Here is a 13,653-nt window from a genome sequence, read left to right on the forward strand (position 1 = left end):
TTTTTTTTTTTCTGTGGGAGTTTTCTATCTCAGAGTGACGTTAGCATTCATATTTCATGAGGTAGCAGAAGAAAGGTACATAGAGAAAGTAAGGCTTTCCATGCCGTGGACAATAGAATGTTGTGGGTTTTTTTTCCTATTCCTTTTGCTTTACCGGTCCTGCAGTAAATGTTTTGAAATCTGAATTACTCTTAAAGTACATGGAAAATTCCATCTTTTCACCCAGATTTTGACTGATGTCCATTATGCATATGGGTATTTGGGCAAAGCAAATATCCCTTTCCAAAGAAAAAATAGGGAAATACTAATTTTTGCCTGTTTTTCATCTGACTTGCTGATTTTAAGGAAAGCTTTATCACAAAAATGAATATCAGTTCTGTAGTAGATATGCAAGTGCTTCCATACTTACATGTGCCTTTGTTTAACTAGTCAAAATAAAATTTCAGAGGAAAGTCCCTCTTTTCTCTAATACTTCTTGAGACCTTAAGAAGGGAGACTGCAGAGGTGAGATTGGATCCTCCCCAGCCCCTGGAACTGTGTGAGGAGCTCACAGGCTCAGTGGCTGAGGTCAGTGAATTCCACCTGCTGGAGATCTCACCTGCTTACCATTCTGAGAACTGTTATCCAGAAGTACCCACAATGCAGGAGATCCCCAACATTCACATATTTTCCCTGTCTCAAAGAACAGATTAAACAGAGAAAACTATAGATACAAGTAGTTGCTTAGTATTCTATTTAGCTCCATGTTTTTGTACAGCGGTCACAGTTTATGAGCTGTCTGATAACATACCTTTTTTCTTAAATTTGTTTTAGTAAGCTACTTGCTAGACTTCCTCCCCCTCAGCCCGCCCCAGTGGATTTTATTACTTGCTCAAATGGTTTCTTTTCAGTATGGGTATTTAATATGCATATTTTTTTAACTACTTCTAAATTTGAATAAATAATTTTCAGTGGTGAATATTTAAGTTGCAATATCTCTGTCATATTTGGGGGAAGTAAATCCATCCTGGGCATATCATTACCATTTAATTGAAACATTTTTTTCAGAGAAAACACGTTTTAACATTTGTTTTCCAAAGCAGTTCCTGTCAGGAACCCCATTCTTAGGGTCACATTCCTCCAGTCAATTGCATAAATGATACCCTTTGTGCTATTTAAATAGTACCTTGATTTTGGAACTGTGAAGATGAGGATAATAAAGTAGCCTGGGAACATAAGAAAAAAAAAAAAAAAAAGGAAATGCATAATTCTTAACTATGATCTGTCTCGAAAAGAGCTTTTGGCTTTCAGTGCATTGTTCAGATCAGCAGAACACCTGCTAGGAGCTTGGATTTGTCAGGCTGGTCTTGACTGGGGCCATAGTTTGATGAGGATTTCTTTTGTCATCTCTGTGAGCTTAAGCAGCCTTCACCCACAGCGCCTCTCATCCCCACAGCGCTGTGGGCTGTGCTTACACAGGAGTTTGGGGACTTCAGAGCTGGCTGGATGAGGTGCTGAGCACGAAGTCCTGGCAATAGCATGGGCCGTGGTAGGGCAGACGACAGTGGACGAGGCTGCTGCCAAAGGAAATCCTTCTTGTACTGTACCCATCCCACTCTCCCTTCAGAGCATGTTAGCGTTGGCACAAACAACACCAATTAGTGGCAGGAGATACTGTTGGGACACGGTGATCTACATAGTTTAAAATCATCTTTGGTTTGTCTGGTAAGCATAATAATACCTATTATAAATGCATTTCAACCAAATATAGAAAACAAATGTATTCCTTTATCTATTTTTTCAAGATGGCAGGATACCTTCAAGCATACACAGAGTCTATTAGCCTTCATTAAAGAGCTGAAATTTCTTTATAAAGCTGCAAATTCTACACTGCCATCTCAAAGAGTAAACATGATGAAAATAATTTGAAGGCAGATTCACTTTACCATTCCATCCTGGTTTTATTTTAAACTATGAGAATCTCATAACTTTGCATTACTGGAAGGAACAAGAGAGGAATGAGGTGATAATGTGTTAGTACAAGGACCTTAGTTTGCCCCTTGCATTTCAGGCTGATTTTGCTCAGTTCTCAGCAGGCAATGGACCCTTCTGTCTGTGAACTGAAGGAACCTGAGCTGGCAGGAAGGGTCAGTCAGCACAGAGCTGCATTGTCCCGTTGAGACATTTCTCAAAGTGTAATTACAGTTCACACAGCAGATTCTTAAAAGCTGCCTCTTTTTTTTTTTTTTTTTTTCTCTCGAGAAAAGTTTCCGTCAAACTTTCAACTCAAATATTTACCATTTTCCCATTATTTCAATTCACTGTATTACTGATGCAGATAAGCATAATATTTGAGGAATGTAAAAAGACCAGTCATTTTGAATAGCTTTCCATAAGAACTGCAAAATATGCTTGATTCTGAAGAGGTTGAAAATAAGCTCAAATGTACTTCTCTGATCAAAAAAGATGTCCCTGTATTTAACTCTGTATTTAACACTGTATGGGCAGTGTTAATTTGACAGCATTACTTGTAAGTGGTCACTGCTGAGCTTTCAGCTGTGAAGAACACTGTCATTTTAGTAAACCACACAGTCACCTTGAAAATATTCTGGAGATACTTCAGGAAAAGTGCACACCTCAGTCAGCAACTGGCACTGGCATTGTTTAGTTTTTCATGCCACACTCACTAGCAAAAGGCCTGTCTTTGGTGTCTTCTGGTACTGCACAGCAAACTATCTGTGTACTAAGTATTGTCTGTTCCTGGTCTTTTCCACTTTTTTGTGCTTTGTTTGTGCGAGTCATTAATGTATTAGAGTTTCAATATGTTTCTGGGCTTGATTTCCCATTTTCAACATCAAACAGTGAAAAATGCAGAGTGTCCAGGAAAAATTCTTAGATTTTTTTTACTTTTATTCGTTTGATTCTACTGAATTATTCCTACTCTGTTAGTTTTGTGTAAATATCCAGAATCCAAATTTGGTATTTTACGATCTTTGTCTTACTATTTTTTGGCATTCTGAATTGTGCCATTCCCCCAGTGCTTTTTACCTAGCGCTGACCACGATCCTGGGAAATCTACAGCTCTGCTAAGGTGCTGAGGAGACTTTGTTTTCAGTGGGATTTCAAGCATGATTGAGATGGCACCTGTGAAAAAATTCCCACAATAGAAACTTCTTAAACTGGGAAAGCTCAGCCTTGTTTGAGGGGTGATCTGAAACAGAGTAAACTGCTGGCATTAATGTCAGATCACATCTTGTTGCAGTCGTAACTACACGAGTACAGCCATCTTAGTTGATCAATGTAAAAGGAGTCTTGAAAGAAAGTGAATATCTAAAATAATGTAATCAAGGTGAACTAAACATTCTTACAGAGTTGCGTATATTATTGCTTCATGCTGTAGAAACAACTCAGCATCATTCTGATAGTCTAACTATGTACATTTAGACTATTTGCAAAGGCCAGCAAGTTCTTCGAGTATATAACAGGTTTGTATCTGACCCGTTTTTTCACGAGCATGGGCTGGACTTTCTAGTTACATTTCACCTTGATTTCAGTATTAAATTCTGGAAATCAAATGTCATCTCTTCGTTTTGTTGTCCCCTTTTCTTGTTTTTTAGAAGTTTTATAATAATATATATGGTGCCCTGAGACTGATTCTTCTGATCCAGTAACCTCCCATTCACTTATAGTCCAGAAAATTACTGTGTTTTGAATATTTTTGGTGCTTTGTAAATGAGTGTTTAATGTGTTCAGCAATTCAAAGGACTGCTCTGCATCCTCAGGGACTGGATCAGTGACCAGGTCCAGAAATGAACCACCTCAGAGCAACATATATTTTGGCAATACTCTATTTTCTATGATTGCTTCTTTAATTGACTCTGTCATTTAATATCCCTTCCTTTAACCAATTTTTATTTTATGTACCTAATTGGTTTTCATGTTCATTTTATTTTTAGAAATTTTTAGAGGCAAGTATATATAAGTAAATATATATGGCATAGCAATAAAAAAAAATTAAAACACGACTAAAACCTTCATAATTACTTTTGGATTTTGTAACCTTTTCTTTTCAAAAAGTTTCACATGGCACACTAGATCTTGTCATAAAAATGGTTCCTTTTCAATTACAAAAGCAGAGTAGTGGGGATGGTCTTATATAAATTAAGATGATGAGACATCAATAAATTGGAAATAAATTCTGAATAAACAAGGAACTTCTTAAATGGAAGTAACAGACAAACTTCAATCTGGCCTGTCTGTATAGAAATTATCTTATTCATCAGCTCAGGAACCATTTGGATGACCAGCACTTGATGACTTCAAAGGCATGATCACATTATTACAGTAGTAGTTACAGAGGTTTTAATTCACATTTTTAATTTAAGTTTCTTTTGCCATTCGTGTGCTGCCAAAATGTCGAGAAAAATAATGGAGAGTTCACTTTCCTCTTTTGTGCAAATGTTTAGTGCAGTCCCTATGAGACTCATTTTATGCATGAAGTTAAGTAGAATTCAAGTTCTTTGCTGAAATAGGGCTTAAAGGAACAACACTGACATCTTCCTCCTGAGCCCCTCAGGAAAACCTGTGTCTTGGATCACCACTGTAGACACATGAGGCTTATTCAACACTCACACTACCATAACAACTAACAGTGCTTAGTAGCGGCGTCATACACCAAAAATGACTCTCACCAAACCAGAATTGCATATTCGGCCACTTGGCAAGGATGAGTGCCGTTATTACCATTCCAGCCCTATCCAGTGTGTACTATTGCCTTGCCAACAGTGGGATGCTCTTTGACTAGACTGCCTGTGGAGTGTGTGCTGGGAGGGCTGGTGCTTGTTTTTGGGTACTGCCCACTCTCCTCATTATGAACTGGTGGCAGAGCTGATCTTGCTTGTGCAGAGGACCAGATTGAAAACCTCATATCTACCTCCCATAAGAGATTCTGGATTCCAATTTTGAACAAAAGCAGTTCAATTCAGTTTGAATCCCACTTTATGTATCAGTATTGTGTGTTTAAACTTATGTTTTACTGCTAGTAATTGATATTTTTTAATACTGGTAATACATTTTGTGGATTTTTGCAAATAAATCTCTATTTTTCTCACATATCCTTAAGCCTACATTTTCATATGGCTTTGCTTTCATTAATATGAAATCTACACTGTGTTGCAATATTTAATTCAGAAATAGAAGTAAATTTGTGAGCTGCTTTTATGAAGGTGTTAATACAAATAATTTAGTTACTTTATTGCACAACTGAATATATATTAGTTATCATACCCTGTGCTATCAACATGTTAGTGATGAATGTGAGAGTTTTAAATACATCTTTTACAAGGGAAAAGATACTTTTTTATTCTACTCTGGGGTTCTTCACATAGATTCAAAATTTTTACTAAATTGTGTACATGGGCATTTGGTTCATATTGAACAGGGAATAGAGAGAGTGCTGATAAGGCTATGAGGAATATTACTTGCTAGCACATTTGAGTTCCAGTAATTACTCTCTGAACAAATCACATAGGTATATACATATATGCATACAGACACCCACACACACTACACATTTCTGGAGATATTTTGGCAACCTGAATGCTTTCCTATGTGTGTTATTGTCATCACATGTATTTGTCCTTCTGATGTTTCCTTTTGTATTTGTAATCATGATTACATCATCACTATGTGCTTGTGTGTTTTGGCACAATCTGTATAAAAGAAACCTGTGACCAGCACTGTGTACTAATATCCACTTTTTTTTATGATGTTTATTTTTTCATAAACACAGAGCTACAGTTTGCTTCCAATGCATGCTGCAATCTGTTTCACACTATTCACAGTTTTGACATTGAAGCTTTTTTGAGTTAGGATGCTTATTTGAAACTTCTGTTGTGAAGAGTCACTGTTTGGGAAATGTGCTAAATTTTCCATAAGCAGTAATAAATACTTGACCAAAATTGGTAGCAGATTGCAAACATTTTAATCATTGAGTCAGAAATTTAGGTTGATTATTGAGTAACCTTTTTTGAGGGCTGAGGTTTGGGGAAGAAAGATGCTGTGCTGAATTTTGACTAATCTAGAAAACTACATTACTGCCTACTTGAAATATTTAAGAATTGGCTTAAAATTACATAGTTAGGAAGCAGTTTGCTGAACTAGGCTCTTAGTGTAGCTGTCACATGGCTGGCAGAAAAGGTAAAATAATTAAGCCAGTCTCTGTCCTCATTTACCTCATTGCAGTGCACCTGTTAGCCAGGCAGAAGCTGTTCATTTATTCCAGCTGTGCTCATCACCAGACTGCCAGCAGTGATCCCAGAAAGCGCATGTGTCCTATTAGGAATTGCGTAGTCCCACAGGGGACTAATAATGGTCATAATAATGACCAGCCAGTCCCCAAGCTTTTGGGACACAAGTTGGATTGGAATGGTTGGTGGAAGGTGAGGGGAAAAAGGAGGTTGTAGGTAGATTGCCTGACCAAAGGAAATGTCAGAAACTATCATCCAAAGAGACACTCTGCTCAACCTGCTCCCTCCTCAATCTCAAGTCTTTTCTAATACTTTCCATAAATGTACATAATGTGCCACCTACTTATGTGTGTACATGCCAAGCAATATTACTGAAGTTGCAAATAAGATTATGTCTTTGGGTAGTATATGTTTTTTCCTCATCTGTAGAGAACAGATTTTTCTCTGTTATTGTCAGTCTGCCTGTTATTGTTACTGAAGATTGTGTTACCTTAATCTCAGTTTTCCAGATCTTGATATTATTTCATGCTGGATGGACACACATAAATGTTAACCAACTTTATCTCTTAGATGAGTATTTCCTTTGTAAATAAATATGAATAGTGTTTTCTTTATATCATTATATTAGCTTTATTCTAATTCACTATAATTAGTAATATAAAACAAGCTCCCATATTAGCAGAGGGAAATGCCAGAGAGGGTAAAAAATCAGATATGCTCACTATAAAATATCAGTACCCAAAACGTTTGGCCAGTGATGGGCAGAAGTTGAATATTTTCAGCTCCAGTATGAAAAAAAAAAATCCTCTGGTATCAAGAGTTCATTTTCATTGTTTATTTTTAGCATCTATCTTCACTTTCATATTTTTGTACAATTCACTTTTTATGAAGAGGGTGTTTTCCTTTTTCAGTCCTGGTCTGGTCTTTCCAGGGTCCATAATTTCTAATCTCTTGCATATGATGTCCTAACACTTCCCCGCAACAGCAGATCAGCCATCACAGACAGACAGTTAGGGGCTGCTTAGTCTAAAGAAGCTGAGAAAGAGTGTTTTTGAGAGGAGCGTGCGTACACAGTCCTGTGCATACACCAGTGTATTCAGTGCCCTTCAGACAAAAACAAAAGTTATGTCATTCCTGAGCACCTGCAGTGGGACTGTTCACATGATTTTGGTCATATTGTCTCTGGCTGCATTTCAAAAGTGAGAATTAAGTAATTATTAAGACAGGTATATATAAAAAGGGAGTTTTACTGACTTTTCTTGTTGTCAGGGTTTTTTAATAACCAATTATAATGTCTATTCCTCATTACTTTTTTATTTTGGAAAGCAATTAAATAAAAATCTGTAGGACTAAAGTATCCTTGTTCTGTTCTTATATATCCCATTACATATTGCTATCCTAACACTGTTCTAGCTTATTTGGGGCCCAATCCTTCTCCTGTAAAAACTAACAGGGAAAAAAGCCAAATGCAAAATCCAGTATTTTACTACTACTTTTTTTTTTTTTAATTGGCCTTGTGTGATGATACTGTAATTTAATCTCTTCTGTTTGTGTCAAATATGCAATCTAATTTTTGATTATACAAAATACTGAATGCTAGTGAAGGAATTTGCTCACTGATTAAGGCAGTATCAAGCTCAGCATGAGTCAGTTACCAGAGATTAATACAACATTTCAGGCTTTGTCTTCTGCAGTTTTTTTAAAAGTTTCAGATAAAAATGAATTTTTTCTGTACCAAAAAGTCAATAGCAATGTGGGTCTGTGTACACAAGTACAGCTTTTTGGTTGATGTAGGTAGACAGCTTTACAAGACTGTTTCCACGTTTCGTGATATTTTGCCATTTACAATGTTTGTCACTATGAATTTCTCCTTAATCTATATCTTGATTATTTATTTCAAATTGTTGACATATGCAGGGAATTTCTAGTGCAGCAGCTGTCTTTTACTGGCAGCACACTTTTTTTTTGTGTATTTTATAAATACTCTGCTTACTGAAGTCTAATGAGGAGACCTGGGATTTGGTTAATTTTAATGCATCAATTCAGTAATAATCCCTTAAATAATTTTAAAACTCTTTGTTTCAGAAAACACTGGTATCCTGGCAGGGCAGTAACATATAAATATGTAGACTGCGTGTAGCTGACGGAACAGTTATTTTTATCTAATTTTCCCCTTCTCATACCTTTAGACAAAACAATTAGTATTTTAATAAATACCACTAATGATCTAATTTTAACAAGGTACTGCTTTTTTTTCTTAACCATAGTATATTTGTATAATACACTGCCAGTATTTACAGCAGAATCAGCTTTTCTCTTTTCCCTTTCTTGTCCCCAAGTCTTAGCTTAGGTAATGTCAATACTTGAGATTTTACTCCAGCACAGCATTGAGTGTGTCTGATGCATCCACAATGTGTTGGAAGCAGCACTGAAGAGGCATCATGGTTATTGCTGCTCTGTGTGACAGTAATTGTTGAAAGGTGCCCCTTTAAAAGGAGGATACTCTAGGCAAGAGACTAAGACCCATCCCTGGGATCTAATGTCATTCTAGTGCTGTAAAGTTTCATCACTGAGTTAACTCAAGTGAATTACTTGGCTTTAAGGGAAGCTCCTGGTATGATAGAAACCACAATTACTTGAATGTGGTTAGGTCCCAGTGGTGGAGTAATTAATATTCAAAAAGAGCACAGGAGAAAAGGGATCTTGAAAGCCTAGTTTAACCCCAAAGCTTTCTTCTTGAGTTTTACTTAGGCTTACCGCTACAATTTCATACAACCTGTGGAGGTCAATGGCTAATTTTGTTTGGCTTACATAGGACCAGGTATTTTATTTTGTATTTACTTTCTATTGACTCTTTTAATCATGTTTATAGCAGCAGATTTTAGTATGAGTCAGCCAACATAAAATGCTAAAGGTTTTACTAGGATATTAATGATTTGTTCAGGAATTATATTGAGTTGAAAGATGTTTTTTTACATTTAGAAATGAAAAATGTTCTTCTTTCTGTTTATGGTTAATCTGATTTTTTTTTTTTTAATCTTTTCTTTGATTTTAATGTTTAATGTTCTTAATTTCTTAAAGCCAAAGCCAACTGAAACAGTCACAACTGATGAGTCTGGGGTAAGATTAGTAAGCTGACCCCAGTGGTTTTACCTCTACTTGAGTTTATTCTTTTTACCATGTCTATTTTCCACCAATTTTTTTTTTCTGTATTTTTCATAACTGTCTTACTACAAAGGTGTTATGCAGTGGTTTGCATCCATTGTCAATGTACTATTGAAGTCTACTACAAACAAACCCAATATGGTCCTTATTAACAAACCAGAAAACTTGGAAATGCATGTGATGTGTGAAGCATTTCTACAGGTCCTGTGTTTTTAGCATGTAATTTTTCCTTTCATATCATGCTTATCAAGGTGAAAAGGCCTTCAAGATGCATTTTCAAATCTTACCTCTTCCACCTTTGCATTTGATGTTGTTTTTCTGGAAGTGTTGCATGTTTGAGTTTTTATTTGGTTTGACCTCTCCATGATGCTCTTCAGAACTCTGAAGACAGCGCTAGAATCTCCATCACTTTTTTCCGTCTCTTCCGGGTGATGAGGTTGGTGAAGCTGCTCAGCAGAGGAGAAGGAATCAGAACTTTATTGTGGACATTTATTAAGTCATTTCAGGTTAGCAAAATTTTTTCTAAATTGCTTTATAGTTACGGCCATTCATACACCAAATTTTATGAAGCAATACCCTGTTGAGTGCAAAAAACCGTTCTTTTGAAATTCTTGCTATCAATAATGACATATTTAAATATAATTGCATACTAATGCCAAAATAAAATTCACCAGTTACTTCAGTGAGTTGAAGGGTCATTCTTTGTCATTTAATATTAGGTGTTGCCATGAAATTTCTACAGTACTTCATAAAAAAGTGGTGTATCTAAAAGGGATAGGATGGGTTTTACATACACAGATCTCATACTTCCACACATTTCATTAGATGACTATGAAGAGGAATTTAATCTACTTTTTAATAGAAAACTGATTTCATAACTGTAACAAATGGATACTTGAATCCTTGCTCCTGAAAACTCTGATGCATTTGAAGTTAATGGAAGTCTAACTGTATAGAAGGAAGTATATTTGTGTTGTCAGAACCAGTAATGAAAATAACGTTTAAAACTGCTAAAGATTATTCTTTCCCCTGGAATTCTGGTAGAAATAATTTAAAATGTAATGAAGCAGAATATTAAGAGTGATGGGTAATAACATTTTAAGCACTTGCATAGGAAGGAAAAAACTTGTAAAATCCTGTATTGTACAGAGAAATTAGTTTTGTAAATGGAAATTGAAATTAAGATATGAAATTATTAAAAGACAATGCACCTGTCCTGTTTCTAGGCTCTGCCTTACGTTGCCCTTCTGATAGCCATGCTGTTCTTCATCTATGCTGTCATTGGAATGCAGGTAATTATAGATTTATTTTTTTTTTTTTTAGTATTAAAGTAAAGTATTGGCTACTCTGAAACTTGTTTACTAAGGTGCTTATTGAAACATTCCTTGGATAGTGGTGCTATACATATAAAGCAGAGCTTTCAGAGTAATGTAAAAATGTCGAAGGAGGTGCCTGAGGAGCATGGCTGGGTGACCATCTTCAATTTGGAAGAAGTTCCTGATAGGTGTCCTGAATTTAGGCTGCAGTTTGTGTTTGTTTTTTGTTTTTTTTTTTTTTTTTAAATTTATTTTAATTTATTTATTTTTTTAATTTTTCTCATGGGGCCTTGGGATAATTCTGCATTCTACATTCCATAAAACTCTACAGATGTTTTCTTTTATTTTCAAAGTTGTAAAGTTCTTCAAATCAACACAAAGGGAGGTCCAAATTAAATGAGATGAATAGAAGAAATACACTATGGAGAGTGGTTTTGCTTCTTGATTTTTTTTCATCATTTATCCAAAACCAACTTAATGCCCTTGCAGTCCAGCAGCATGTGTACAGAGCATAATGGTTTTAATTTCTCTAGTAACAGCCTTTACAGCATTTTAAGAGGATAGAAATATATTATACTGTGGAAAAAAGAATGGTCTTGTGGCCAAGGAACTGCAGTTTAATTTTGAGGAACAGAACTCATTTCCATCTCTGGCTGAGACAGGATGCTCAGGCTCTCTGTGCTTTGGTTTCCATCCTTGCATCTCTCTTTATTTAGATCTGAGGTTTTCAGGACAGCAATTATTTCTTACTACAAGTATGTACAATATTTAGCGGAGTAGGGCTTTAATATCAATAAAGGACTCTAGGTGCTACTTTAAAACAAATAATATTTTCTCACCTGAAATGTAGGAATGTGTATTAGTATTATAATGGTTTATTGATGCTATGTTAATTTATTAAGAATTATCTTGTGATAAATTTACTCCATTTGCATCATTATTAGGAAAGTCTAAAGAGAGTAAAAAAATGTGTATTTGTAGAAGTGTTTGTCATACACACTGAAGCAAGTTTAGACTGCAAGACCTACAGCTCCTAGGTCACTAGGATGAAAGTCAAAATCCTGTTTTACTGTAGGTGTTTGGAAAAGTGGCCATGAGGGACAACAATCAAATAAACAGAAACAACAATTTTCAGACTTTCCCCCAAGCTGTGCTGCTTCTGTTCAGGTAAGTAAACCTTAACTCTGACAATGCATTCCATCTAATTGATCTATGAAATTTGTCTGTAGCTCTTGTAGCATTGATTTGTTCAAAGTGTGATTGCAAGCGAGAAGCAATTTAGCATAACAAGAACATACGCTCTGTGGCTGTGTCCTGAGTGTCTATTGGCACAGCAGGGTTATAATCAAGTGATACAGACCTAAACTCGTTACAGCTGTTGTGAAACGTCTCATTTATGGAGTTACTGTCTTGAGGTAGAGCCCGAACATGATCAGCCCTCACATCACCATGTAGGTGTTGGGAAAAGTGAAGCAGACTGTGCCCTTACTGTACTCTTTAGAAGCACAGCTAGCATGAGAGTTTAAAAAAATGAAAAGTTGTTGTAAACATAAAGAAATAAATTCTTCTTTGCATTTCCTGAAGAAATCACAAGGAACAGAGGGTGTAAGTTGCAGAAGGGAAACATCAGATAAGCAGCAGGCAAAACTTTCTGATGGCAAAGGCAGCTAAATCTTGATGTAGGGGGATTATGGGATCTCCATCACTAGAGCTTAAGAAGAGGGTAAGCATTTGCCAGGAGCGCTTCAAAATGTCCTGGAGCAAGGAGAGGGAATGACATGAAAAAGGGATGCCTCTGAAAGTGACAGCATCAAGAGTTCTCTTGCCTGTGACTCTGTAACTCCGCTTGGCTCCTGTGCATCCTTACTACCTTGGCTGGCAAAACTGGCAACTCATTCCTTACCTGAGCTCAGGGGCACCACCCAGTGAGATCTCAGTCACTTTATGCATATAGACACTTCTGCCTTTGAAACTAGGAAATGAACACAGCCAAAAATATCATCAATATGTAGCTGTCTTTTAAATATCTGAAATAGTTAGTCTGTACACAAGCATTACCCAGCTATGCAAAAAATTCAACAGCAGAAGTTAGAGACAAGCATTTCTTCAACCATGCTGATGAAAAGGCAATTCATCTTTCACAAATAGATACTTTCAACTTTTATAACAGGTTTTCATGCACACAACAGCTTTTATACACAGCAGGTCCACTGCAAAAAATATTAACTTGTAAACCACAGTTTGGGGTTCAGATTTTTACATCCAAGCCTTTAGGGTGTGTCAGTCTATCTTATAGAATGTGTCTATTGTCAGACCTATGCTTGTAATTTCTGAAACGTGCTCTGTATTTTTTAAATTAGTTTCTGCTCTGAGAAGTTCATGATCTGTCTTCACTTTTGTACTTGTACAGCTCCAATCATTTTATCATAACTTAATACCTTAATACATCTTTACTCCATTTTGATCAAGTAATGCTTAATTTCTCTTTGTGATCTTGCAAAGGTGTGCAACTGGAGAAGCCTGGCAGGAAATCATGCTGGCATGTTTGCCTGGAAAACGCTGTGATCCAGAATCTGATTATAATCCAGGGGAAGAATACACATGTGGAAGCAATTTTGCCATCATTTATTTTATCAGTTTTTATATGCTTTGTGCATTTTTGGTGAGTCTAGCTTGTGCTTGTCAACAGAAATGAGCTTTAGCAATTTGACTTTCTTCTGAACTAAAAAACTAGTGGGTTAAGAGAACAATTGAAAACCCCATATCTAAAATACTTTTGCAAGGTTATATTTTTCCATGCACAGTCCTAAATTCTGTATCTTATACTGATTTTTACAGTCAGGGTGGTGAAATACTGAAACAGGTTGCCCAGAGAGGTGGTATTATAGATGCCCCATTCCTGGAGACATTCAAGGCCAGGCTGGATGGGGCTCTGAGCAACCTGA

At 36.2% G+C, this 13,653-nt stretch overlaps 1 protein-coding gene across 14 annotated transcripts in view; it reads left to right on the forward strand.

The window, feature by feature from the left end:
• Positions 1-13,653, forward strand: part of CACNA1D (calcium voltage-gated channel subunit alpha1 D) — a 220,274-nt gene that overhangs the window by 172,155 nt on the left and 34,466 nt on the right. For 8 of the 14 annotated variants that reach the window (XM_071813160.1, XM_065845268.2, XM_071813161.1 and 5 more), the window contains 5 exons: positions 9,309-9,347; positions 9,770-9,898; positions 10,619-10,684; positions 11,784-11,875; positions 13,211-13,370. In XM_071813160.1, coding sequence (XP_071669261.1) covers positions 9,309-9,347; positions 9,770-9,898; positions 10,619-10,684; positions 11,784-11,875; positions 13,211-13,370 — 486 coding nt within the window. The remainder of the gene's footprint in view (positions 1-9,308; positions 9,348-9,769; positions 9,899-10,618; positions 10,685-11,783; positions 11,876-13,210; positions 13,371-13,653) is intronic. The other 6 variants (XM_071813153.1, XM_071813157.1, XM_071813162.1 and 3 more) reach the window with 1 other exon arrangement.

Source organism: Patagioenas fasciata, chromosome 10 (assembly GCF_037038585.1).
Source record: "Patagioenas fasciata isolate bPatFas1 chromosome 10, bPatFas1.hap1, whole genome shotgun sequence".
In the NCBI taxonomy this organism is placed as follows: domain Eukaryota; kingdom Metazoa; phylum Chordata; class Aves; order Columbiformes; family Columbidae; genus Patagioenas; species Patagioenas fasciata.